The 24,789-nt window shown below is 39.7% G+C and overlaps 1 protein-coding gene across 5 annotated transcripts in view; it reads left to right on the top strand.

Moving 5' to 3' along the window:
* The window catches only part of LOC104601841 (DNAse I-like superfamily protein), a 37,858-nt gene extending 15,190 nt beyond the window's left edge, over nt 1–22,668 (top strand). The window contains exons 5-16 of one of the 5 annotated variants that reach the window (XR_016083850.1): nt 4,458–4,539; nt 15,242–15,294; nt 16,089–16,170; nt 18,804–18,896; nt 19,011–19,043; nt 19,182–19,279; nt 19,426–19,537; nt 19,636–19,709; nt 19,835–19,904; nt 20,452–20,537; nt 20,624–20,708; nt 22,091–22,668. Coding sequence is in view for 2 of the 5 variants with exons in the window: in XM_010265331.3 (XP_010263633.1) it covers nt 4,458–4,539; nt 15,242–15,294; nt 16,089–16,170; nt 18,804–18,896; nt 19,011–19,043; nt 19,182–19,279; nt 19,426–19,537; nt 20,452–20,537; nt 20,624–20,708; nt 22,091–22,159 (793 nt within the window). In the remaining 3 variants the exon portion in view is untranslated. Of the gene's footprint in view, nt 1–4,457; nt 4,540–15,241; nt 15,295–16,088; nt 16,171–18,803; nt 18,897–19,010; nt 19,044–19,181; nt 19,280–19,425; nt 19,538–19,635; nt 19,710–19,834; nt 19,905–20,411; nt 20,538–20,623; nt 20,709–22,090 lie in introns of those variants that run through there. The other 4 variants (XR_016083849.1, XM_010265338.3, XM_010265331.3 and 1 more) reach the window with 4 other exon arrangements.
* The last annotated feature ends 2,121 nt before the right edge of the window (nt 22,669–24,789 follow it).

Raw genomic sequence — 24,789 nt, 5'->3', positions numbered from 1 at the left:
AACCTGAAGTCATTCAAATTTAGCTGGTGGTCTACCAGATTCCGCATCTTGGCCTGCATCTGCTCGTTCAACTCCTCCCTAACGTCCTTCACTCCCTCTCTCCAGTGCGTCTGGAAGGGCCACCCACCGGACAACTTAAGAAAGAAATATTTACTCTTCCAAGATAGGACTTTGGAAGGAAAGCCTTGAAGAGGTTTGTACCCGGGCCGGTAAGACAGGTAGTAACTGACCTTGCCCGAGGTACTAGCAGGGTTCTGTTTGATTTGGTGGAGGCCGACAAAGGTCTTGATGTCAAGGGGAAGGCCGAGGTGAAAGAAAAGAGAAATTGTACCGACCAGGGTATGGATGGAGTTCGGATGCAGGGGTGAAGCGGTGAAGTGGAAACTGGAGACCTGCCTCCAGAGCCTCCTTGAAGACGACCACCTCGTCCTCATCATGCTCCCAAGGGAAACCCCCTATAGCAAGATAGTAGCTGTAGTGGTTTGGGAACCTGTACCGAGCTGCGAGACTATGGATCTCCTCTGCGGACAACTCAGTAGGACCGAAGTGGTCCGAAATCTTGGGCCTAGATGGTTGGTGGGAAGACGAAGCCCCTTTGTGGGAACCTCGTTGGTCTTGAACCGAGGTCCCCTCCTCGGCTAGACCGGACTACACCCTTACCTCATCGGGCTCGCTACTTGACATAATGAAAGGAATGAAAAGAAATGAAACGAGCAAAGGAAGATGACTCACCTACAAGAAGGAAAGACTGACCTCGTCGACCGGATTGAAGACACTGACGACAACACGCTCCGTGATCTCCAAACGCACCAGAGCTCAAAATGGGATGAAGTAAAAAGTGCCCTATTTATAGCTGCCTTAAACGACCACAGACGGTCCAGATCAAACAGATCTAATGGCTCCCAAGGTTGCGATTGTTCATATTCTGAGGCTGAATTCGGCTGAGCACGTTTTTGACGTCCGCGGAGTTTATAGTTCTCACGACGTCCATGTGTGCCTGAGACGCAATCTCGCCCCTTAAGGTCGATCCAATTGAGTTGATCAAGTTTGAACCGTTGGTTGGACCTCAGCTGAACCAAAGATCGGGCCAAATCCATTCAGCCCATTGAGACTCCCGCCCCGAGTTGACTACGTCGGGCTCGGGAGTGAGGGCAATTGATGAGGGATAATTTGGCCCGTCCAAGGACGTGATGAGACGTGGAGCGACGCAATGACTTGGCGACACTTCAGCAGTTTTAGTCACCTCGGACACCTTAGATCACCCAGCTAGGCCGAGGCCCGAACAGCTCGCCACATTCATCGACCTGCCAAGGTGCCACATAGCCTCCTTCTAGAAGCAAGCCAGCTGTCTCCAATCTCCTTGGGATCACGACGCACGTCAACGGATCTTATCTCTAGCCCAATCGAATCGGACAGACCTGGATAAGCCTTATCAACTTACTCAAAGTCCATCTTCGAGTGCAGAACTAACTCCGGGTTAGACGGGCCAGTGATCTCAGACACGCATCGTGAGGTCCAAGGCAGCTTGCCTATATAAAGGCTTCACCTCCAGCCTCACAAGGTACACATGATTTAGCTCTCGCATTCTATTATTCTAAAGCTATCAGTTCTCTCAAACCTCCTTCGCTAACTTCAGCATCGGAGTGCCCACACCGGGTAAAGTACCCTGGAACACTTTGATCTTCTTGCCTTGCAGTTCGACCCAGCCACGTAGCTAGTCCGATGTCCGAGCTGCCTTCCAGCAGGGAGCGACCAGATCGCACATCATCAGTTCCTTAGTTAGTTAAGCCAGCTCAGCATAAATAGTTGCAGTGAAGATGTGAGGTACTAACCAGCATGGTTTTCCCAATCTCCCCACTTGTCACCATCCTACATTTTGTTGAGACTATTATGTCATCGCACGCCAAGAGACAAGGTTTGTTTTGGATTCACACATGATCACGCCTCATGAGCATTGGAACATTGGTTTGTTAGGAGTCTTATGTAAGGCATGTCTATGCTCTTACAATTCTAAATATGCCAATAAACGTAAGGCAAATTGCCTGAAATAATTGCTTCATTTCTGTTGCATGGTTTGTTAGGAGTCTTATGTTTAGTTTCATCATCATCTAAGCCTTGTCCCAGCTATATGGGGTTGGCTACATGAATTCTGCTTCACCATTCTATTCTGTTCAGTGCCATATCCATTGTTAAATTATGGGTGCTTAAATCATTTCATACTACTTCCACTAAAGTCCTTTTCAGTTTGTCCCTAGCTCTTCTATCCCCTTTAACTAGTAATAGATCACTTCTTTTAACAGGAGCTGTACATGGTGTTCTATGCATGTGACCAAGCCATCTCAGTCTACTTTCTCTCATTTTATCACCTGTTAGAGTTACTTATAGGTTCCTTTGTATGACTTCATTTCTGACCTTGTCTTTTCTAGTTTTACAACTCATCCATCTAATCATTCACATATCTACCACACTCATTTTTTAGCATGTTGCTTGTTTCTTAATTGCCCAATACTCCATACAACATAGCTAGGCCTTACAACTATTTGTTACGACAAAACAAACCCAAGACCGAAATTGATTGGAAAAGAATAGAGAAAACAAAAAGAAAACTCAAAACAGAGGAACTAAAAAAACACACACACATACACACATACACACAAATTACGTGGTCTGGCTTATAGCTAGCCTACATCCACGGGCAAAGGAGCAGAAATCCACTACAAAATCAGCAATGGGTAATACAATGTTGTGCAACACACTTTCCAATTTACCTACCTATTTCCTCTCCCTTTTCCCTATTCCTAACAAAGTTGCAAGAAAGCTCAAAAACTTCAAAGGAATTTTCTTTGGAGGGGTTGGGAAGAGGAGAAAAAAAATCCATCTGGTTAGTTGGGATCAAGTCTGCCTCCCCAAGGATGAAGGTGGTTTAGGCATAAGGAAGTTGAAATCTTTTAATTCTGCTCTCCTCTGTAAGTGGATTTGGATATTTGCAGCTGAAAATGATGCCTGGTGGAGATCTCTCATTGCCGGTAAGTATGGAGTGGAGTGGGGCAACTGGAGAACTAGGGACCCTCCTCCAAGTTGGGAAAACTCTCTGTGGAAGGGGATAATGAACATTTCTCTGCTCTTGCTGTTGGGATCTCAATTAAAGTCGGCAATGGTAGTAGGACAAAGTTTTGGAAGGATTCTTGGTGCTTGGATGGCCCCCTTGCTGAATCTTTTCCTCTCCTCTTTCAGTGTGCATCAAACCAGGAGGCTTCTGTTGCTGAGTGTTGCAGCTTATCTGGAGATTCAGTTATTTGGTCCCCTTCCTTAAAAAGGAACCTTTTTGACTGGGAGTTGGAAGAGATTTTGAACATGTTAACTATTCTTCAGAACCAAGAGGTTGATTTCTGCTCAGGAGATAAGTGGTTTTGAAAGTGGAATTCAGATGGTGTCTTCTCCGTCAAGTCTTTGGCTTCTAAACTTTGTAGATTGGGTGCCACTGATTTCCCTTGCCATCAGGTGTGGAATCCCATTAGCCCATCTAAAGCCAATTTTCTAGTTTGGACTATGGTTCTAAACAAATGTCTGGCTAGAGCTAATCTTGTGAGAAGGGGCATTCAGCTTTTGGACATCTCATGCAGTTTGTGTGGGAACAATTCTGAAACTACTGATCATTTGTGCAGTCACTGCCCATTTTCTTCTCAGCTGTGGAATCATTTCTTCAGCTCTATGAATTTAAGATGGGTTATGCCAAGTTCGGTAAAGGAGCTCTTGTGTTGCTGGAATGTTAAGGGGCTGAACAAGAAAAGGAAGATAGTGTGGAAGACTATTCCTATAACAAAGCCTTAAGTCCAGAAGAGCTAATCCAGAAAGCAGTGGGCATATTATTCTCTTGGGTGTCCGTCTCTGAGGAGTTCAGAAATTGTAATTTGTCTGTTGATTTTCATTCCAGTTCTTGGTGGAATATGTAATTGCTGATTTGGTCAGTCGGCCTTTCTGGGACTGATCTCAGCTTGCTTGCGTATCTTTTGATTTAATAAATATTACGTTGCCTTTTTCCAAAAAAAAGCACCCCAATACACCCAAGCTCTTATTCACAATACTTGCTCTTATCTTCTCACGCAAGTCAAAGATACATAAAAGAGAAAAAGCCCCAAGAACATAACATAACATATTCAGGTCAGACTCATAAGCCGAAAATGCATCAGGTCCATCTGCTCCCACCACAAACCACTACGAAATTTTGCGTTCAGGTTTTTCTCCACTAATGTGAGTCAGAACTTGGAGTAGGCCGCAATAAAGAATTCAAGGCCGCAATATAGACTTTATCTTTTAGCCGAAGTCTTATATTTAGTTTGACCAGAAATAATAACTTGGCAAATTGGGTGCAATAAAACATATTTTAAAATGCATTCTTGTTTGATTTGAAGTTCGATTTCTATTCTTCATTTATCTATTTTGAAATGTAAATACAGGTTTACCCTTTTGCATGAAGAGAACATAGAATTCCAAAAGTTTGGCCTTCGTGACAATGTTGCACAGCTTTGTGTTTTGAAGGTATGTTTCATTTTTGAGTTTGTCATGGACTTTTTGTTCTAAAGTGTTTCAATATTCCAGTGTAGGAAATAGCTCACTCAGTTTGAGATATTAAAATTACCATCCTGTAAATGCTGATATGTGATGTCAAATTGTTAATAGATATGTGGTGGAGTACCATAGTATGGTTGTGTTCATGTGTTCTAGTAGTTGCAGATGTCCTAACAATTATTGTTCCTAAATGCAGAATATTTTCTATATTTGTACCAATCAAAGAAATATATTTTCTATATTGGTATTTTTTTTAGCTATAAAATAAGCCTACTAATTACGTTTCCTTTTATCTCACTCTAGTATATCCAACTTATCATAAGTGGGTATTTAGGTTGAAATGGCATGCAATTAACTCCACAAGTATTTGTAATAATGAAAATTGGCTTCTGGTTAAATCAAAAGTGTTAGAGCAATATTTATCAAAATGAATGAACATACCATCTTTTCAAAAGAACAAGAGCATTTATACACATGTGCTTGCAACAGGATCTGTATTTCAGTTTTCCATGCACTTGCAAGAGCACTTATTGACATGCATTTTAATAAAACTGAGTTTACCTTCCATGTAATGGTTAGATGATAATAACAATGGCACACTTTTCTTTGGATAATACCTCATTACCTCTTAAATGAAGTTACTAAGCTAGTTTTTGGGTAAGCATTATCATATTAGTCTAACTTTGAAAGTACAGTTCATGTAACAGCTCGAATTTCTGGCCATTTTACCTATACATTACTAGCCACTGGGCCATGACCAAATACTATTTCTTTTTGGGCTGTAATGGCATGTCTCTAAGAGAACAATGCATGATATCCTCCTTAGGCTATAAGTGTTAGATTTGGACTTGTAATCTAATAGAATTTATTTAGCTTTCATTACCAGGAAAGTAGCCCTGTGATGCAAAATAGAATATTCCAGTGCCAAGATGCTTCCACATAAGAGTACCATCTCAGGATTGCAGCCTAACGTATTCTATCCAGTCTGAACCCATAAGTGAGGTAAGTTTCAATATAACCATTTTAGATTCGGAAGGATAACTTCAGCTTGTATTCCAAGTAGAATACCATGCGATGGAGGTGGTGGGAAGAAAAGTCATTTAGTTAGTTGGAATCAGGTATGCAAACCTAAGGAAGCTGGTAGGCTGGGTATAGGGCACATTTTGGAAAGGAACTTAGCCCTTCTCGGAAAATGGTTGTGGAGATACCCTCTTGAGATTGAAGCCACTTGGACAACCATCATTAACAGCAAGTACAGAAGGTATGCCAATGGTTGGGAAAGCAAGGTCCACTTGAACCAGGTGAAGGCGATTAACTGTCTAACCCCTGGAAAGGTATCTCTTCTAGCTATGACCTCTTCATTGATTTTGTTAGGTATCAGGTGGGAAACGGAAACAAAATAAAATTTTGGACTGATCTTTGGTGGGAGAGTACCCTAGCTAGCACTTACCCTAGAATCTTCAACCTTTCTCAAACCCAAGAAGCCACTGTTTCCTTGTGTTTTATTTCTTCACCCACCTTCAGAAACTAACTGGAACCTAAACCTCATAAAGCCCTTGAGAGAGGTAGAGATTGCAGAAATTGTAAACTTGTTAAACTCTCTTAGTGAGGTTACATCTTTCCTGCTACCCCTGACCAGAGGACTTGGAAACTTAAGTTTTTTTTTTTTTTTTTTTTTTTTATGAATAATAGAAATTTTATTAATTCAGAAACTGATTTAAAATTGTAATTTCATACAACATCCCATGGAGAGGCACGAGCTGCAGCCTCTCCCAATAGCTTCCAAGTAAATTAGTAATAAATTACATAAATCACAGCTGAGCCCAAAACAGTTCTTCCCTATTTGCCCCTTGTTTGTCTAACACATCAGCCAAAGCGTTTGCTGATCTCCCCACCCACTGTATAGAGACCAGCATATTCCTTGTCAGCCAATTAAATTTTTTAACTTCATTCTTGTAGCACCATATAGTACCCTCGGGGTTTTTCAGCCAGCCCACCACCACCTTGGAATCCCCTTCAATGATTAACTGCTCTACCCCCAATTGGAGCTACAGAAATGAAAAGAAAAAATTTAAATGGCTGAGTAGGGATATTGAGGTGAAGTACAGTTGGGTGAAGAGAAGCGCTAACTCAATGGCTGATGGGTTAGCCAAGCAAGGGGCGCTTAAGGAATCTATGTTTTGTGCTAATTTTTAGCTTTCTTCTTTGTTCCTTGTTGTGGGGGAGTTAAGATAGTTTATCTCCCCTTTCTTGTACTTGAAGTTTCACAAATTTTATTATTTAATAAAGCATCTTGTTACTGATAAAAAAAAATAATAATTACTCCTGCCAGTAAGTTCTCAACTAAATCTTTTTTCAAGGCTCTAGTGTTGGATGATCAGGGTTCAAACTTCTTAGTTAAGAAGGCTTGGTGCTTACACATCCCTTTCCTTTTCTGTGTGGGAGGCTTGTCATAAGAAAATAAACATTTGCGACCTGCTTCAGAAGAACGCAGACTGTGTATTTTGCCTCATGTTTGCACTCTTTGCCTCAGTAATGATGAGACGGCTGAGCACCTACTTCTTCACTGCCTTGTAACTAGGAAGATTTGGTGTTATTTTCTCATTTAGTTGGCTACAGTTGGGTATATCCTGAGCAGGTTGTGGAGTTTCTATGACAATGGCAAGGCAAAGGCTTAGGAAGAAGAGGAAAAAAATTATTGGAGCACAGTGGCTCATGCAGTGTTTTGGGGCATATGGGAAGAAAGGAACAGGATATTTGAAAACTGTTTTGGAGCAGCTACAGTAATCCGAACCAGTGAAGAAGGAAGAAGAAGATGAGGAAGAAGACAAGAGAAAGAGAGAACAGGAGGGTTTTGTCGAAACTGATTAGTCACCCATTCAGTCGACCCCCTTATGTTTATTAGGTTCTAATTACACTTACAAAGACTAAACTGCCCACACTTAAGTGTGGGGCAGAGTGCTCTAATAAAACAGCCACATAAGCAAAGTACTTAACTGACATGAAATTACTAAACTACCCCTATTCGGCTCACTCTAACACTCCCCCTCAAGCTGGAGAATATATGTCATATAATCCCAGCTTGTTACATAGATGGTTCACTTTCCCTGAGTTTAGAGCTTTTGTAAACAAATCTGCCCATTGATCATTCAAGCCCACATGTTCTGTGTTTATCTCTCTAGCAAGGACCTTCTCCCTCACAAAGTGGCAATCAACCTCTATGTGCTTTGTTCTCTCATGAAATATAGGATTGGATGTGATATGGAGTGCAGCTTGGTTGTCACAATACAGTCTCATAGGTTTATCCATGTGAAACCCAATTTCTTGTAGAAGATTCCTCAACCACACTAACTCACAGGTAGTATGTGCCATGGCCCTATACTCAGCTTCAGCACTACTTCTGGCCACAACCGTCTGCTTTTTACTCTTCCACGTCACAAGATTTCCTCCAAGAAATGTGCAATAGCCCGTAGTAGATCTTCTATCATTCATTGAGCCTGCCCAATCTGCATCTGTATACCCCACTACTTCAAGTTTTCCTCCTGGTTTATACAATAGTCCATGGCCTGGAGCTCCTTTCAGATACCTCACAATTCTAAGAATTGCATCCCAGTGAGGTATACGAGGGACCTGTATGAATTGGCTCACCACACTGACTGCAAAGGATATGTCGGGTCTCGTAATAGTCAGATAGTTCAGCTTCCCCACTAGTCGTTGATACCTTCCAGGATCTTAAAATACTTCTCCTGTATCACTGCTCAACTTAACATTTGGTTCCATAGGGGTCTCAGCCGGTTTTGCACTTAACAATCATGTTTCTTCCAATAGATCAAGAACATATTTTCTTTGGCATAGATTTACACCTTGTTTTGACCTGGCAACCTCTATTCCCAAGAAATATTTCAATGTTCCAAGATCCTTTGTTTGGAAATGATTTTGCAGAAATACCTTTAATTTTCCAATCCCCAATTTATCACTGCCAGTAATGACAATATCATCCACATAGACCACTAATAGAATCTTCCCAGCTTCTGAGTCATAGCTGAACACTGAGTGATCTACTTGGCACTGCTTCATTCCAAAACTCTTCACCACTTCACTGAACTTCCCAAACCAAGCACGCGGCAATTGTTTCAGCCCATAAATTGCCTTCTTCAATCTGCATACCTTACCATCCTCCCCCTGAGCAACAAACCCAGGTGGTTGCTCCATATATACCTCCTCCACAAGATCACCATGGAGAAAGGCATTCTTTATATCAAGCTGAAACAGAGGCCAATCATACATAACTGCCAGGGAAATTAGTACGCGAACAAAACCAATCTTAGCCACCGGAGAGAATGTCTCCATGTAGTCCACTCCATACAACTGTGAGTAACCTTTAGCAACAAGTCTAGCCTTCAGATGCTCCACACTACCATTTGGCAAGTATTTCACAGTATACACCCATTTACATCCCACAGCATGCTTACCAAGTGGGAGAGTAGTAAGTTCCCACGTTTGAGTATGTTGAAGAGCAGAAAGTTCCTCCTCCATTGCCCGCCGCCAATCAGGTGAACTGAGAGCTTCTTGAACATTGTTAGGTATGGAAATAGAGGATAAAAGGGAAGCAAACTGGCGATGTGATGTAGAAAAACGAGATAATGAAACAAAATTGGAAATGGGATGGAGGGTAGAACTGCGTTTACCTTTCCGTAAGGCAATGGGTAGGTCAAGGTCTGAAGGTTCAACAATAGGAGCCATGAGAGGATCCGCAGATGAGGTAGAAGCTAGAGGAGGGGCCGGTGTCGTTCGACGTGTATACACTTGCCGGATTGGTGGACGTTCGGTGGTGATCTGCACGGGATGAGGTGATGAGTCTACTCCGACGACAACATTTGGAACTGGATCACTGACATGGAGAGGAAGAGGAAGTGCGGGTGGAGACGAAGGTGCTTCAGGACTTGAGAAGAAGGGGACTGACTCAAAAAAGGTGACATCAGGGCAGACATAGCACTTCCGGGTAATGGGATTATAACACTTGTACCCTTTTTGAGTCCGTGAGTAGCCAAGGAAGACACATTTAATTGAGCGTGCATCTAGCTTGTCTATTCCAGGGCTCAGATTGTGGACAAAGCACACACAACCAAAGACACGAGGAATTAATGGGAATGGAGATAAAGTGGGAAACAAGATAGAGAAGGGGGACCGACCATGAAGGATGAAGGAGGGCATCCGATTAATGAGAAAACATGCAGTGAGTACAGCATCACTCCAAAAACGTTTAGGAACATTCATGTGGTGAAGAATAAACCGAGCAGTTTCAAAAAGCTGACGGTTCTTCCGTTCAGCTACCCCATTTTATTGAGGGGTGTATGCACATGATGTCTGATGAATAATGCCATGCTGTTCTAAATACTGTTGAAATGAAGTAAAAAAGTATTCACGACCATTATTTGAACGGAGAATTTTGATTGGAACACCAAATTGTGTGCGTATTTTAGCATGGAATTTTTGAAAAATGGAAAACAATTCACTTCTTTCTTTTATTAAGTAAATCAATGTCATTCTTGAACAATCATCAATAAAGGAGACAAAATACTTGTACCCATTATAAGACTCTATTTTGATTGGACCCCAAACATCTGAATGAACCAAAGAAAAAGGACTCAACATACAACTCTCAACTCTTGGACTGAAGGCCACATGACGATGTTTCCCAAACTGACATGACTCACATTGCAAAACTGACAAATGACTCAATGACGGGACCAAAATCTTGAGAGCCTTGAGAGATGGATGTCCCAGTCGGCAATGCCATTGTAGAGGAGTAAGTGAAGTCTGAAGAGCAATTGAAGATCCACCACCGTCAAGATAATACAATCCACCAGCTTCATGCCCCCCACCAATCTTCTTCCCCGCCTTGAGATCCTGAAAAACACAAGTGGAAGGAAAGAAGGTAACAGAACAGTTAAGAGCTTTGGTTATTTTACTAACAGACATAAGATTGAATGGAAACTTAGGGACTTATAAAACAGATGATAAGGGCACAAAAGCCATGTCAACATTACCAACACCACATATGGGAGATGAGGACCCATTGGCAAGTGTAACAGTTTGTGATGTGGGGGTTTCAGAAAGAGAAGAGAACACACCTGGAGTCCCGGTCATATGATTTGAGGCTCCAGAGTCAATAATCCAGGGAGAAGTTTTAGATGACATGCAAGCAATACCTGATTGGGCAAGTGTGGCAGTGGTATGATGTGAAGTAGTTTGAAGGAACCGTTCATACTCATCACGCGGTACGCTCACCATTTCCCTCCCAGAGGTAGATGTAGATGTGGGAGGAGTTCGGTCTGCTGTCACTGATATCAACCTCACCTGCTACAGCAAGATTAGCCCATTTAGAGGGAGGGCCATGTAGATCATAACAGAAATTCACTGTGTGTCCCTCTCTACCACAATGAGTACATTTCCTTGTAGAGTTATTCTTCCCTCTGCCACGGCCTCCCCCTGAGTCACGACCACCCCGACTAATCATGGAACTGCCACGGCCCCCTTGGGGAGCATGACCTCCCCCTCTTATACTATGTCCAACCCCTCGAGCTGTCACAAGTGCTGATCTATCAGACTGTGTGGAGTTCTCTGTCTGTCCCAAAGAAATTCTACGAAGCCTTGAGAATACTTCCTCAAGTGTAGGAAGAATAGATTCCCCCAATATTTGGGCTCTAACTAGTTCATATTCCGACTTCAGCCCCACTAAAAATCTTGTAACATCTAGTTGCTCCCTTTGCTGTTGCTGAACTTTAATATCTGGAGTAAGGGGGTGATAGACATTGAGTTCATTCCTTATATTCTTCATGCTGGCATAGTACTCTTCTAGAGTTTTGGTTCCTTGTTGTAAATCAAAATACTCCTGATAAAGCTGATACACTCTTGTTGTGTTATCTTGTCCAGAATATAGCTTCTTAGCATGCTCCCATATATCCTTAGCCGTATCAAGAAACATGAAGTTGGCACTAATTTTGGGTTCCATACTATTCCACAGCCAAGTCATGATTTGAGCATCTTCTTGCTCCCAATCATCAAACCCTGGAGAGTCCTCCGATGGCTTTTCATCTCTTACATGCTTTACTTTCTTCTTTGCCTTGAGAAACACTTCCACTGCTTTAGCCCATGGAACATAGTTCTCCCCATTCAGCTTAATTGAGGTCATTTGTACCCCTAGGTAGTCGGAGGAAATTACCACATTAGGTTTCTGATCATTGTAGCCATCTCCTATTGCTGCCATTGTACTCTTTCACAGTTGCCTCTAACCTTACTTCTCAGCTACAAGCTGATTGATGTTGTTCACAGTTTGATACTTCAGCACCTATTGCAGCCCCTAAACACAACAATGGGAGCACACACTTGTTCTTCTTCACACTACTGCTGACTTCACACACCTACGGCCCACATAAGCATCACAAGCACCACAACACAACAGTAGGCCCTCTTACAACCACACAATAAAAAAAATTGTGCATCACAAGCACCACAACACAGTCAAACTGCTACACCCAGTTCAGATTTGTTTAACACACTTAAGAGGGCATTACACGACCACAAGGAGCTTGGCAAGGTCACTGCATTCCACCTTACACCACTCGGCCACCTACAGCAGCCCTAACACCACTCAACAACTCACAGCAGCCCTACACCATTCAGCTACTGCACACACAGCCCTTCTTAGGGCAACAATGAACCTAGTTCTCTAGGTTCTAATCAGTACTAATTGATTCTTGAAGGGTTCCTACCCAGAAATACCAGCAACACAAAAGGACTAAATAACAAACCTTCCTTTGAGAGTATCAGCCAACCATTCACTGCTGAAATCACCTTCCTTGATGAAGAAAACTGTGCGCAGCAGAGAGCAACGAACTGTGATGTATCAGACCTAGGGCGAACCAGCTCTCCCCATTAACTAACCAGAAACGAAGAAGAGGGTGTCACGAACACAGCTGAGATGCTTTGCAAGCGGAAGCAGGTCAGAAACCTCGCTCTGATACCATGTTTTGGAGCAGCTACAGTAATCCGAACCAGTGAAGAAGGAAGAAGAAGATGAGGAAGAAGACAAGAGAAAGAGAGAACAGGAGGGTTTTGTCGAAACTGATTAGTCACCCATTCAGTCGACCCCCTTATGTTATTAGGTTCTAATTACACTTACAAAGACTAAACTGCCCACACTTAAGTGTGGGGCAGAGTGCTCTAATAAAACAACCACATAAGCAAAGTACTTAACTGACATGAGATTACTAAACTACCCCTATTCGGCTCACTCTAACAAAAACAAAGCCAGGAATGTTGAAGACCTGATTTCCTTCATTACCTATTTATGTAACTTTTGGGCAGTTAATTCTGGAAATTTCAAAGGTATCTCTTTGAATAATCTTCAAAGAAACCCAGTAGAAGTCCTCTATTCTTCGCCTGGGAGTGTTCTGATATGTCCCAAAATTTGACACACAGTTCTCAGATTCACAGCAGAATTCACACAACTAGAACATCAACAAAGGAACTGGTATTCATTCAGAAGAAAAGAAGAATATTAACAGTTGGTTGGTTCTTCGAGAGACTGCCGGCTCTCCCAATCACTCACAGTATTCTTCATTCAACAAAAGCCTTCTCTCCCCCATCCCCCAAAGTGCCTTCTTATACTCTTCTCACAGCATAACTGACTCCCTCAATAAATGCCCAGCTGGCCAAGTTATAAATGCCCATACTCTTTTTATTCCTAACTGACAGAGCTATAAATGCCTCAAGACTCTCCTTATTCCCTCCAGCTATAATTGCCCCCATGTTCAATTATTTCCCCCCTTAGCCGAAAGCTGACCTTTCCCCTTCCTGACATACGTAAAGTTAATTGGGGGCCTATCATGTTCTTACACTCAAGACATTGTTCAAGGGAGGAGGGAGTGATGAAACTAAACTTTGATGGAAGTGCCTTAAGGGACTACAGGTGCAGCAGGAAATGGTGGAGTAATCTGGGGAAGAGAGGGGAATATCTGTTGGGCTTTCAGTGGTCCAATAGGGAATTCTGATTCTACAAAGGCAGAGATCTTGGCTGCACTCGCAGGGGTTTGGAGGTGATTTTGTCAATTCTATAAAATGGCTTAGGGATAAGGATGGTGGGCCTTGGAGGCTGGCCCATTTTGTGGCTGAAGCTAGAGATATCATGGACTCAATGAATGTGAAGCTGATTTGGATTCCAGGGAACTAAACACTGCAGCTGACAGCCTAGCTAAATCTGGTGTTCATAAAGTAAATATGTTTAGTAATAGAACTCTACCTGTGTAATTTTGTCTCAGCCTTCTCTGGCTCTTGTACATCTTCTCATGTACCTTTTTAATGAATAAATTCTCAGTTAATTTTGCTCAAAAAGAAGGCAATAAATCCTAGGTTTAGCCTAACTTGAGGTGAAGTGTCTTCAAGAAAGGTAAAAGAACTTTGGGATATTATCACAAAGATGAAATCTTCAAGGGAATTTTTTTCTTTATAACTGAGACTCTGAGAACTAAGTCTCAATTTTTTCTACAATTTTCCCTACCATACATGTATTACCAAATTATTATGCATCACCTTAACGGCTTAACCTTTCATCATGTATGGTTTTCTTCTTGTTTGTGTCACCTAGGCAAGGATAAGTTGCAGACCTCCATGACATTTTCAACCAGAGGTTTCTGTTCTCAAGAAATGCCTAATGCACTATGAGTTGCAAGCATAATCTGAAGCATCTCGTGATACAGTATAAAATGCACCAGCAATAATTTATTTATGAAAGGTACAGATTGTTGTGACTTCATGATGTCCCATGCATGTACCATGTCTTAGGACATAATTGGGTGATTATTACCAATCAATTGAAGTTACTTACCATGACCAAAACAGACATGGGTTGAAGTGATAAGAAATGAATTAAGCACCCATAATTTAACAATGGATACAGCATTAAACAGAATGGAATGGTGAAATAGGATTCGTGTAGCTGACCCCATATAATTGGGTGTTCATTTTTATTTCTATATATCTATTGTAGCAACTTCAACTTGTAAATTATCAATGACCTTTTTGTTGATCTTCTAGCTTCAAACAGAATGGCTGAAATTAAATAAAGGCAGATTATTAAAATAAGTGCAGGAAGAGAAGCATGTTGATGCTGCAAATTTAACTATTTCTTGTTACTTTATTTCAATATAATTATAGTTGTTTTTATCCAGTTATTGTTAATTACATTAAGCTCCTTTAGTTGTGTTTTTTTTTCATGGAGTTTTTCTTTAATTGGTTTATAATTTTCATATAAAAAGTCCATACTGTACATCTCATTTGTTAGCTTTTGTTATGTTTATCATCTTATGGGTATATTTTTTTAGTCTTGATTGGATGAGGGATGAATATGGATTTTTTTTTTTCATTCTAGCCATGTGGACAATTTGTTGTCTATAGTTCCAATATCTGTTCTGCCATGTTTTCTCCTTTTCCTAGAATATGTCATCAAGATAAACGCATATAACTGCTGTTAGAAAAGCAAGATGGAAATCATTATGCTTCAAATTATTGATTTTTCTCTAGGGTAATAAAATACCATTTCTCTCCTATGTTGTTTTCTCAATTAGATTGATTTTTTTTCTCTTTTACTTTCCTTGGGTCTTTAATACAGATGAATAACCATTGTTCAAGCTCACACCATGGGTCAGAGGCACAGGCATCAGAGTGAGTAAAAGAGAAGCCTTTGTTCCAAGTATAGATTTGTTTAGAAAATATTCATAAAACATAATTTAATAAAAGATGGCATTCCATATGTATATCTTATACATATGCCCATGCATACTTATCCAGAAAAAAAAAAAAAATACATATAGTCATGCATCCATCACCTCAGACATCATCATGCCTTATCCCAACTATATGGGTTTGGCAACATGAATCCTCTTTCACCAATCTGTTCTATTTAAAAGCCAAATCCATGTTAAATTATTAATGCTTAAACCATTTCTTACTACTTCTATCCATGTCCTTTTTGGTCTACCCCTAGATCTTCTAGCCCCTTCAACTTGTAACAAATCACTTCTAATTGGAGCTGTTAGTGGTCTTCTATGCATGTGACCAGACCATCATAGTCCACCCTCTCTCATTTTATCACCTATTAAAGCTACTCCTGGGTTCATATTGGATGACTTCACTTCTGATCCTATCCTTTCTAGTTTTTCCATTCATCCATCTTAGCATTTGCATTTCTGATACACTCATTTTCTGGATGTTATCTCTTGACTGCCCGCCCATCACCTCAGACTTCACAACATATTAGGCATGTCTAATAGATTTGGACATTTGAACCGATATGATCTTTTGGATTTATTTTTCTATTTTTGCTACACTTCAAGGAGTTTCAAACAATTGAACTACTCATTGAAATACCTAAGTTGGATATTATGTTATGTTGGTGAGCTATAGTTTCATATTGCTAATTCTTTTTTGATCCAATATTCGAATTCAATTTTGCATAGGACTTCACCTGCTCGAAGTCTCCTTGTCGGAAACATACACATGCTATTTAATCCAAATCGTGGAGATATCAAGCTGGGCCAGGTATAATGTTTTCTGATCTCTTATACATATTTTCCATGGCTTCCAGTGCATCTATCAAGTGCTGGTATATTTTCTGAATTGAATCTTTTTAAATACAAAATCCTAGGATATAGAGGCTTAGGCCTGGATATTGGTCCATGGACAGTTGGACATGATGTACATATAAACAAATAAATAATAATTGCTATAACAGCAAGCAGTAATGCAGAATATATGTTATAATCTAGATGTGTTTTGTGATTTAAATAATCAAGGGAAGTCTGAATGATTTAATGTTGAACTTTCAACATGAAAATAAAAACTCAGTAATCTTTCAAAACTTATTACCCATGAGGTTAGATAGGTTAGAAAAATTATTTTTCCAGCATTTTAGTAAAGAATCTGTCATATGCCTCCTATAGTGTCCAAATCTTAGATTCTTTGGATGACTCTTATGGAAACAAAATCTTCTACATCAATTCTCATGGGATCATCTCAGTTCTGGAATATCCCAGCATTTATCTCCTCCAAATCCCATAAATAACAACATACATAGTATCTTACATTATTTTGCCCCTAAAACTGAAGGAGAATTAGTGCTAATTCTAATGATAGGGACATTACTATTTAACAAAAAAAAAAGATAGGAACATTAATTCCTATGCTTTGTTCATTGAATTGGTGAAAACTACAAAAGACTACATGTTCCATACTCCCAATAACTAGTGTTTCAGATATTCTCATATATATCTGAGAGTAAGAATGCAGAGGACTATGCAGTGCATAAAAAAAAAGTTGGTGTAGCTACTGTCTGGAATTTGTGAAATTCTTTATGGAGTGTTTAACTTTCAGATGTAAGAATTGATAAGTCTCTTTTAAGCGCTTTATGATATTGTCTATGACTACTCATTTGCAAGCCATGGGCACCAACGCGGAATATTTCCATGGGCATAAGCACAATTATACTGAACATGTTTTGCTCAGACCATGATTTAAAATGTCCATAAATTTCCATGAAATATTTCCATTTCCATGGGTACCAACGCGGAATATTACTAAAATTGACATATTCCTCAATGAAAGCTATTGGTGCAATGTGGAGTACAAGCGATAGTATTATAACATAAGTTGATATTTGATAATATTTTAGATATGTGAAAATGTTATTCTCCACCTAACGGACATGATTACCACTTTGAACCAGCTTGAAAATTATTTTCAAACATGAAGTTAAATCTTAGTTTTTGTTGTATGATAAATTATTTGGTTGATTTATTAGAATTATTGCAACTTATGAGTTTAAATTTTGCTTGAACTCACTATATCATATAGTTTTGATGGTTTGGAAGAAGATAATATTTTAAAGGGTCTACCTATGCATCTTTTATCATTACATAAAATAGCATGCTAGATTTTTGCATGTTTCACAATGTTTCCACAATGTCTATAATTTTTACAATATTTTATGATGTTTCTGACATTTCCAATATAGTTCCAATATTTGGATGCTTGATATTTCCACTGACACTGACATTCTAAACCTTGGTTCAGATCACAGCATTTGGATGAACTTATTCAAAGGGTGTAGATATTGTATTTTCTACCTTTTTCTTTCTTCTTTTGACCATCCAAATAATTGGGAAATGCCACATCTCTAGTCATCTAATTCTTGCACTTGGTTTCAAATAGGATTTTGGATCCACATGTTTTCTCCACAAGATACATTAGCAGTGCATGGTTACTGATATAACTCCCTATTTGAATTTAATGAACTCTGTGAATAATATACTTCACATCTTTTAGACATTCCACAAAATGATTACCACCCATTTTGGTGGAAAATTGTTCTTATGTTTAATAATGGTAGTGAAGACCACAGGAGTTAGCACGTTAATTACATAGATATGAGCCTTGGCGTCCCATATGAATTTATCAGTATCAGGTCCCCTGGGATCCATAGGTAATCATGGGCCACAGGGCTAGACCTGGCAACTAGTTTAAGGGGTCTTGTGTAAGCCTGGGCACAACCCAGCCCACACACTGGGCTTGAAATATAGGCCCAGGCCTGTCCCATCTTATATGTGGGTGGCTAGACTTAGACAGAAAACCTAAAGCCAGACCCAGAATTTTTTGGCCCCGATGAGGGTGGATCTTCTGTGCCAGGCTAGCAGTAATTATCCCCAAGTCTGTTATTCCTCCTTCCAAGTTGTTATTTGGGCCATATATTTTGAATGGATGTTTTGCATACATATATTTGGAAGGAGACAGCATTGGGGTCAGGGGGACCTTGACTTAATCTAGAAAGGCCATTACCCGATGTTGGTCCCAGCTATCTGGGATCTTGGCAGGGGTAGGCTGGATACGGTCCTAACTTTTGGCAGTTTTGTTTTTCTCATACTCGAACCTGCATTTGCACGCAGCCCAAATGAGATGCAAGACAATACATATGTGCACCTTCTCTAATCAATGTATTACATGCTACAATGCTCTCTTCCTTTATCATGTAAACCTAAACAGGGTACTAGAATGTTTATGCTGTCTCTCCTTCAGGAACGTTTTATTTCCGTTGAATTCCATTTTTTCTACAGTTGTTTATATCAAATTCAAATGGTGGTAGCATGTACTTATATACTATCTATGCCACAATGTCACAGATCCGACTATTTCTTGATAATGCCCACAGAATATCACAGGAATGGGGCAACATCCCTGTTGTAATTGCTGGGGACCTAAATAGCATACCACAGGTGGTATCTCATAATGCTTCAAACTTAACAATCCACAGAAAAAATTCAGATTAAGTTATAAAATCCAATATGACTATTTCTGACACAATTGGAGATGTGATTTCTTCTTATCAGAGTGCAATATATCGGTTTCTGGATTCATCTGAGGTAAGTTTTATTTGTAACTTAGTGTCATGTGAAGCTTGTATCTTTATCCTATCAGTATCTTCCTTTTTAGGTATCCAAAAATGTCAGGTTAAAAAATTCTTGCTGGAGGAATAAAAAGGATATTGTCATTTATTGCAGTTGGACATCCTATTACATGATCGCAGAAAAATTTCTGGTCAGGTTGAATACCCAATAGGACTGAAACACTTCAAAACTCAGAGGGAGGATTCATACAGGTCTCTATAACTCCCCTGTGCTGAAAATATTCCCTGTTCATTTATTTCCTAATTTAAAAAAAAAATGAAGTAAATACATGTCAGGTTTCTTACTTATCTTTGTTGATCTACATATATTGGCGGTGTTCAAATGTCTATATCTTAAGACCATTGAGATATAGATGGAGCCAAGAAGAAATACGGCTTGCAACTGGCTGTGACGGCATCACTCATCTCCGCCATCATTTAAAGCTCTCCAGTGTGTATAGAGGAGTTGCAGTAAGTGCTCATGTGAATCTCATTTTTTCCCATCTGTTGATTCTTTACCTTTCTTATATTTTGGATCAATTCACCTCTCTCCTAATATTATCATACAGACCATAGTTGTCAAGGCGACAAGGTGCCCTTGGAGGCTCGCCTCACCCAATCGCCAAGCAGTTTTGCATACTGTGTAATAAAATACTTTTATTTTGTTATTTTTTGAGATTATAATTATAAAATAGACATTATTAAAGAAAATTATTCATTTTTTATGTTTATAAACTAATTTCTTTTTATTATTTTCTTATTTGTTAGGGTTTAATCAACACAAGCATTGCTAACTGCTGTATTGAACCCTCAATGACTTCAAAATCTGAACCAATAAGTAAGGGAAGAACTTAAAATTTTGTCTAATCAACACATTTCTTCTTCCGCATCTTCTTCTTCCACCTTTTGTTTTCTTCTTTTCCTATAACAAAATAGGGGTTCAGCCCCTATATTTTTTGAATTTTCTTTCCTTTCTTCTTTTTCTTCTCATAAATATGTTGATTTTCTAGACTTAAACATGAAGTTTATAATTTTCTTATGAAAATTATGGATAGTTATTAAAGGAAGTTGGTTATGGAACCTAGGGAACTACCCTAGGATATGTGATTCTTACTTAAAAAAAAAAATCCATCGCCTAGGCGACTAGGCGACAAGGCGCCCCCCTGTCACCTAGCCTCGCCTTGGTGCCTTGAAAACTATGATACAGACTATTAATAGTTATTTCCAGGTAATAACACTTGTGGTTATAGGAATTCCTCCCTTTCCATTTCTCATCTTAGAAATTGTCACTATACTCTGGATCACTTTTCCTTTATTAAGTATTATTATGTTCACTATTACACAGTACTGTTGCTTATCAAAAAAGAATGTTTGCCATTATACAGGGGAGTTGCAGAACAAGAGACAGTAATGAAGAACCATTGGCAACTTCATATCATTCCAAGTTTATGGGAACTGTTGATTATATTTGGTGACCTAATTATTATCATTAAAAGCATTTCTTTTCTTTTTGATTGGTGGATTTGGAATTCTGTTTCTTATTTCTATAATTTACAGGCATTCTCGAGAACTCATTCCGGTAGGAGTTATTGAAACGTTACCAGTCAATATTTTGAGAGAAACTGGAGGGCTCCCAAGTGAGGTATTTTTTCTCTAGGCTTTGTAATTCATATTTCAGTTGAACAATGATAGAAGGTGTTTACTGCGTATTTTATGAAAGGGACATATGTCTTGCTTTAGGTATCCAAATGCTGCTAATTGCTCATGAGCATATTCAAAAAACATATTTATTTTTTTTATAAAAAACCCATATGGAGGATTAAGGGGTTAATAAGAATCTCAACCTTAGAAGTTCATTAAGAGGCCTTGAAATTAAGTAAACTGTATTCTCTTTGACTCCCTTGAGGAAATCTTTCTCTCTTGTCCAGAAACTGACCACTGAGTATTCTCAATGAAATCTTTCTTCCTCCCTAGTTTATCTTCTGACCCAATAGTCTTCCCAGAAAAAAACAGATCTTCCCATTTGTTGTGCCACCAAGAGTATTCTTTTTGTGGGTACCTGTGAAAATATCAAAACACTTGATAAGATTGTTCAAGAAGAAGCTAGTACCTTTCTGTATCTTCCTTGAAGTTATCCTATGTGACTAAGGGAGGAAAAACCTATCTCATATCTAGTCTTGCATTGCACCATTAGTGGACATCATTGAAAGTTTTTCTTGGATCTTGTTAGGTTGGAATTTGTGGCCCCTAGGAGTCTAAAAGAAATGCTACAATGGTCGAGACCTTTGGGATTAGGCTCAAACGATCTAGTTTATTAGAAAACCATAATTCATGCAGTGACCTGGGAGGCATGGGAGGATAGACTTCTTTGAAGCTTTAAAGAGTCAAGTATCTTTATGCTACATCTTTGGATGTTGGCATCTGATGAATTCAGAGGTCTGTGTTATAATGAATTTGCGAGGAGCTTAATAGAGATTCTTTGTCTCATAGTTCGCTAGTGAGAAGGGCTCAACTAATACCAGAGGGGAGATGAGGTTGCAACCTGACAGCAGTGCCACTGGCAATAGCAATATAGCATTTATAATATCTTGGTGTTTAATATCGTACAGCATCGAGAAAGTTCTTTTTGCTATGTTTTTTTAATAGATTACCCAAACCAAGCTTCTTGAAAGATTTCATGGTTCTGATTATGTGAAAGGTTGGGCTTGAGTGGTGGGCTAAATTTGCTTCTTATATGCTAAGCTCCATTCTTATTTTATTAATGCAACAATTTGTCAAGAAACAAAATAAAATAGAATACATGGGGATGAAATTGAGGTAGTTCTGGGTCTAACTTTATCTCAATTTATGATTTGATAACTACATGTAGCATTTGATGTATCTATGTGAAAAGTGGACAATGGCGTTCTTTGCATTTATATCGAAGTTAAATAATTCTCTAATATATTTTATCCTAGATAATTTCTTGTTTTCCTTTTGAGATTGCTTTTTTTCTCATGTGGATTTGACATTATTTATCTGCAGAAGTGGGGTAGTGATCACCTTGCTCTGGTATGTGAACTGGCATTTGCAGATAACAGCAATTGGCCTTGATTAGCATATCCTGTCAAAATATCTAACAGAGGATGCATGACCAACTTCTGACTGATTGGACCTGCTATGATTTTTTTATATATGGACCCGTTCAAAATACTCATGCTTGATGATGTCAAGGCATCGTGCTTAGTTGTCACAAAAGGAAAACAGTTTCAGCAGTATTTGTTTGGCTTCTCTTAAAATCTGAAATTATTCACTGTCATGAGTATCTAGACTTCTCAAAACACAGTTTCAGCAGAGGCAGAACTTAAAGAGGTGCATTTTCTGTTGTAACAGAAAAAAGAGAGGGGTCCTAAGTCCTAACTCCCAAGAGGTGTATATTATGTACTTTATTTCCATCAGACGAACACAAGGATTAACGGAAGCTTCAAAGTGAAACTGTGTCACAGTATCTGATATCAGGATTAATTACCAATATGTCTCATGTCCATGAAAGCTTCAGTATGTAAACTACAGTTCTATCAAAATTGCGAAGTTTGCACTTTTATGGAAGTTCTGTTCAGGATATGGGACTGGGAGTGTCTTCAAACTGTCTATTAGAATTAGATCGACTCTGCACCTCCTCCACTTACTATAGGAACAATAAGCAGAAGTTAAAAGGTATTTTCCCTTCTCATTTTCCCCCAGGTTTCTCTGGTTCTTGCTCTGCCTGACAGATGTCATAGTTGTCTTTGGCCACGTGGTAAGGTGCATTCTTAATAGAGGAAATATAAGGGCTTTCATCGTTGGGGAATTTATGCAGGAAATGTTATTCTATTTGTCAGCATCAAGATAATAGTTGTGTTTTGGCCTTGAGTTGGCACATCCAAAAAATATATATACAATCTGTGGTCTTCGCCATCTGGATATGCTGGAGGAAAGTAGCCTGCAGGTTTGAAGTTTAACATCCTGGATAGAGAGCATGGCATAGGATAAGGATTGTAACATAAGATTTGCATTTAGGGGTGAACCATCAGAATCTGAATCTGGTCAAATGGGTCTTCTTGTTTACTTTTTTTACTGGGTAAGGGTTGGAGTGCATAAGAGAAAGTTGTGTACTTAACAAGAGGTTAGCAATGGATGCATTTGTTGCCACTTGCTAGTAGAGTATTACAATTGTCAAACTGACCTACCCACTAACCTCCCCTTATTCGCACACGCTCAAAGGGCTTTGGACTGTGGAGTGTGGAGAGTGGAGACCAAGCTTTCCGCTTCCATGGTAAGAATTTGCTATAGCCTATAGGGTGGAACACTGACTGGAGCAACAACGTCAAGCTAACGCTGGGACTGTTGGTCCTGTCAAATCGTTTACCAACCAAAAAGTCTTGAACGGCAGTTAGCATGTCCAGCACATAGCGCTCTCTCTTTCTCTCCTTTTATTTAGTCGGAAATCTGATTTGCAGCCCCCTCCTACTCTCTAGTAGCCCCCCGCCCCCTATAAACCGCATTCTGCCCGTGGATTTAGCATCAATCCAGTCAGATTCAGTCCACCCTTGGAGTGGAGCTCTAGATTTCTAGTAGATACCTAGCTAGTAGAAAAGAACACTAGTCACAGCGATCTTCTACACATTTTTCTTCCTTCTCACATTCAAAGAAAGACATAACAAGGACCGCTCACTAACTAGAGTCTAGAGTTCCCTTGTGCTTGTGGCGCCCACTTACCCAGAGTATGGATTGGACGTTGGAGCCATCCTCTATTCATCTGCTACTCTGCTAGCCCAAAACAAACTTTGGTTGAATTGAACGGTTCAACCTATTCCGTGTGTCTGCTTGTTCCAAACAGTAAGCCAAAACAGTCCTGATTAAATGGATGATAAAAGAAGCTGTCCATGTCCATGTAGAGATGATTTTGGATTATTGAATAAAGTCAGCTTCAGTTTCTGGGATGGTAAGACCTGGGTGTCATGGGCCGCAGACATCTAAGTTTGAATTGAGTCTGACTTGTTTCAATCGATTGGTATGGATATACATAAAATGAGGCCCTACACTACACATTGTCCATTTTGGGCTCTCACGCTCACTTCAATTATTGTATATGTAGATAAATTCTTATTAATTGGATTATTACATTACACGATCGATGTAGGTTCGTTTCAATTGTTAATACAGCGATGCTGACTCAAATATAATCAACCTGCACATGATTTAGACTAATCTCTGTAATCCTGCAAACTCCAAGCACGTTATTTTCATGCAGGCGGCATTTAGAAAATATCCCTTGAAATTATACATTGTCCAGTAATATTGGTTTGTCCTTTCCTGGGCTAAATTCTCCGACTCCGTGCCCAGCAGCCACAGAATGATAGAATATTGAATAGCTAGCTAGCTAGTCATAAGACTGAGAACGTTTTTGGGCCACAAAATAATGGCCTGCCATACCAATCTGGGCCAGACCGGACAAAACCGGATAATCTTCTTCCTCTTTAGTTTTTACTTTTTAGTCAGGGGCATGAGATGAGACCGACTTGGGATCTGCTGCTCGCCACGATATATTTGTGTAACCAATCATGAGTGAACACGTCAGTGTTCCATACACACAAGTATGGATCCCATCCCATGTATATGGCGTGTTGTGTTGGTGATTTAATTACGTAACCCGTGAGTCGTGACACAGCGTGGCAAGCAGCAGAACCGGACTCCATTGGGAC

This window comes from Nelumbo nucifera, chromosome 3 (assembly GCF_055504915.1).
Source record: "Nelumbo nucifera cultivar China Antique chromosome 3, China Antique-T2T, whole genome shotgun sequence".
NCBI lineage: Eukaryota > Viridiplantae > Streptophyta > Magnoliopsida > Proteales > Nelumbonaceae > Nelumbo > Nelumbo nucifera.
The sequence above is the reverse complement of the archived record's forward strand: the minus strand, read 5'-3'. Positions and strand labels throughout refer to the sequence as shown.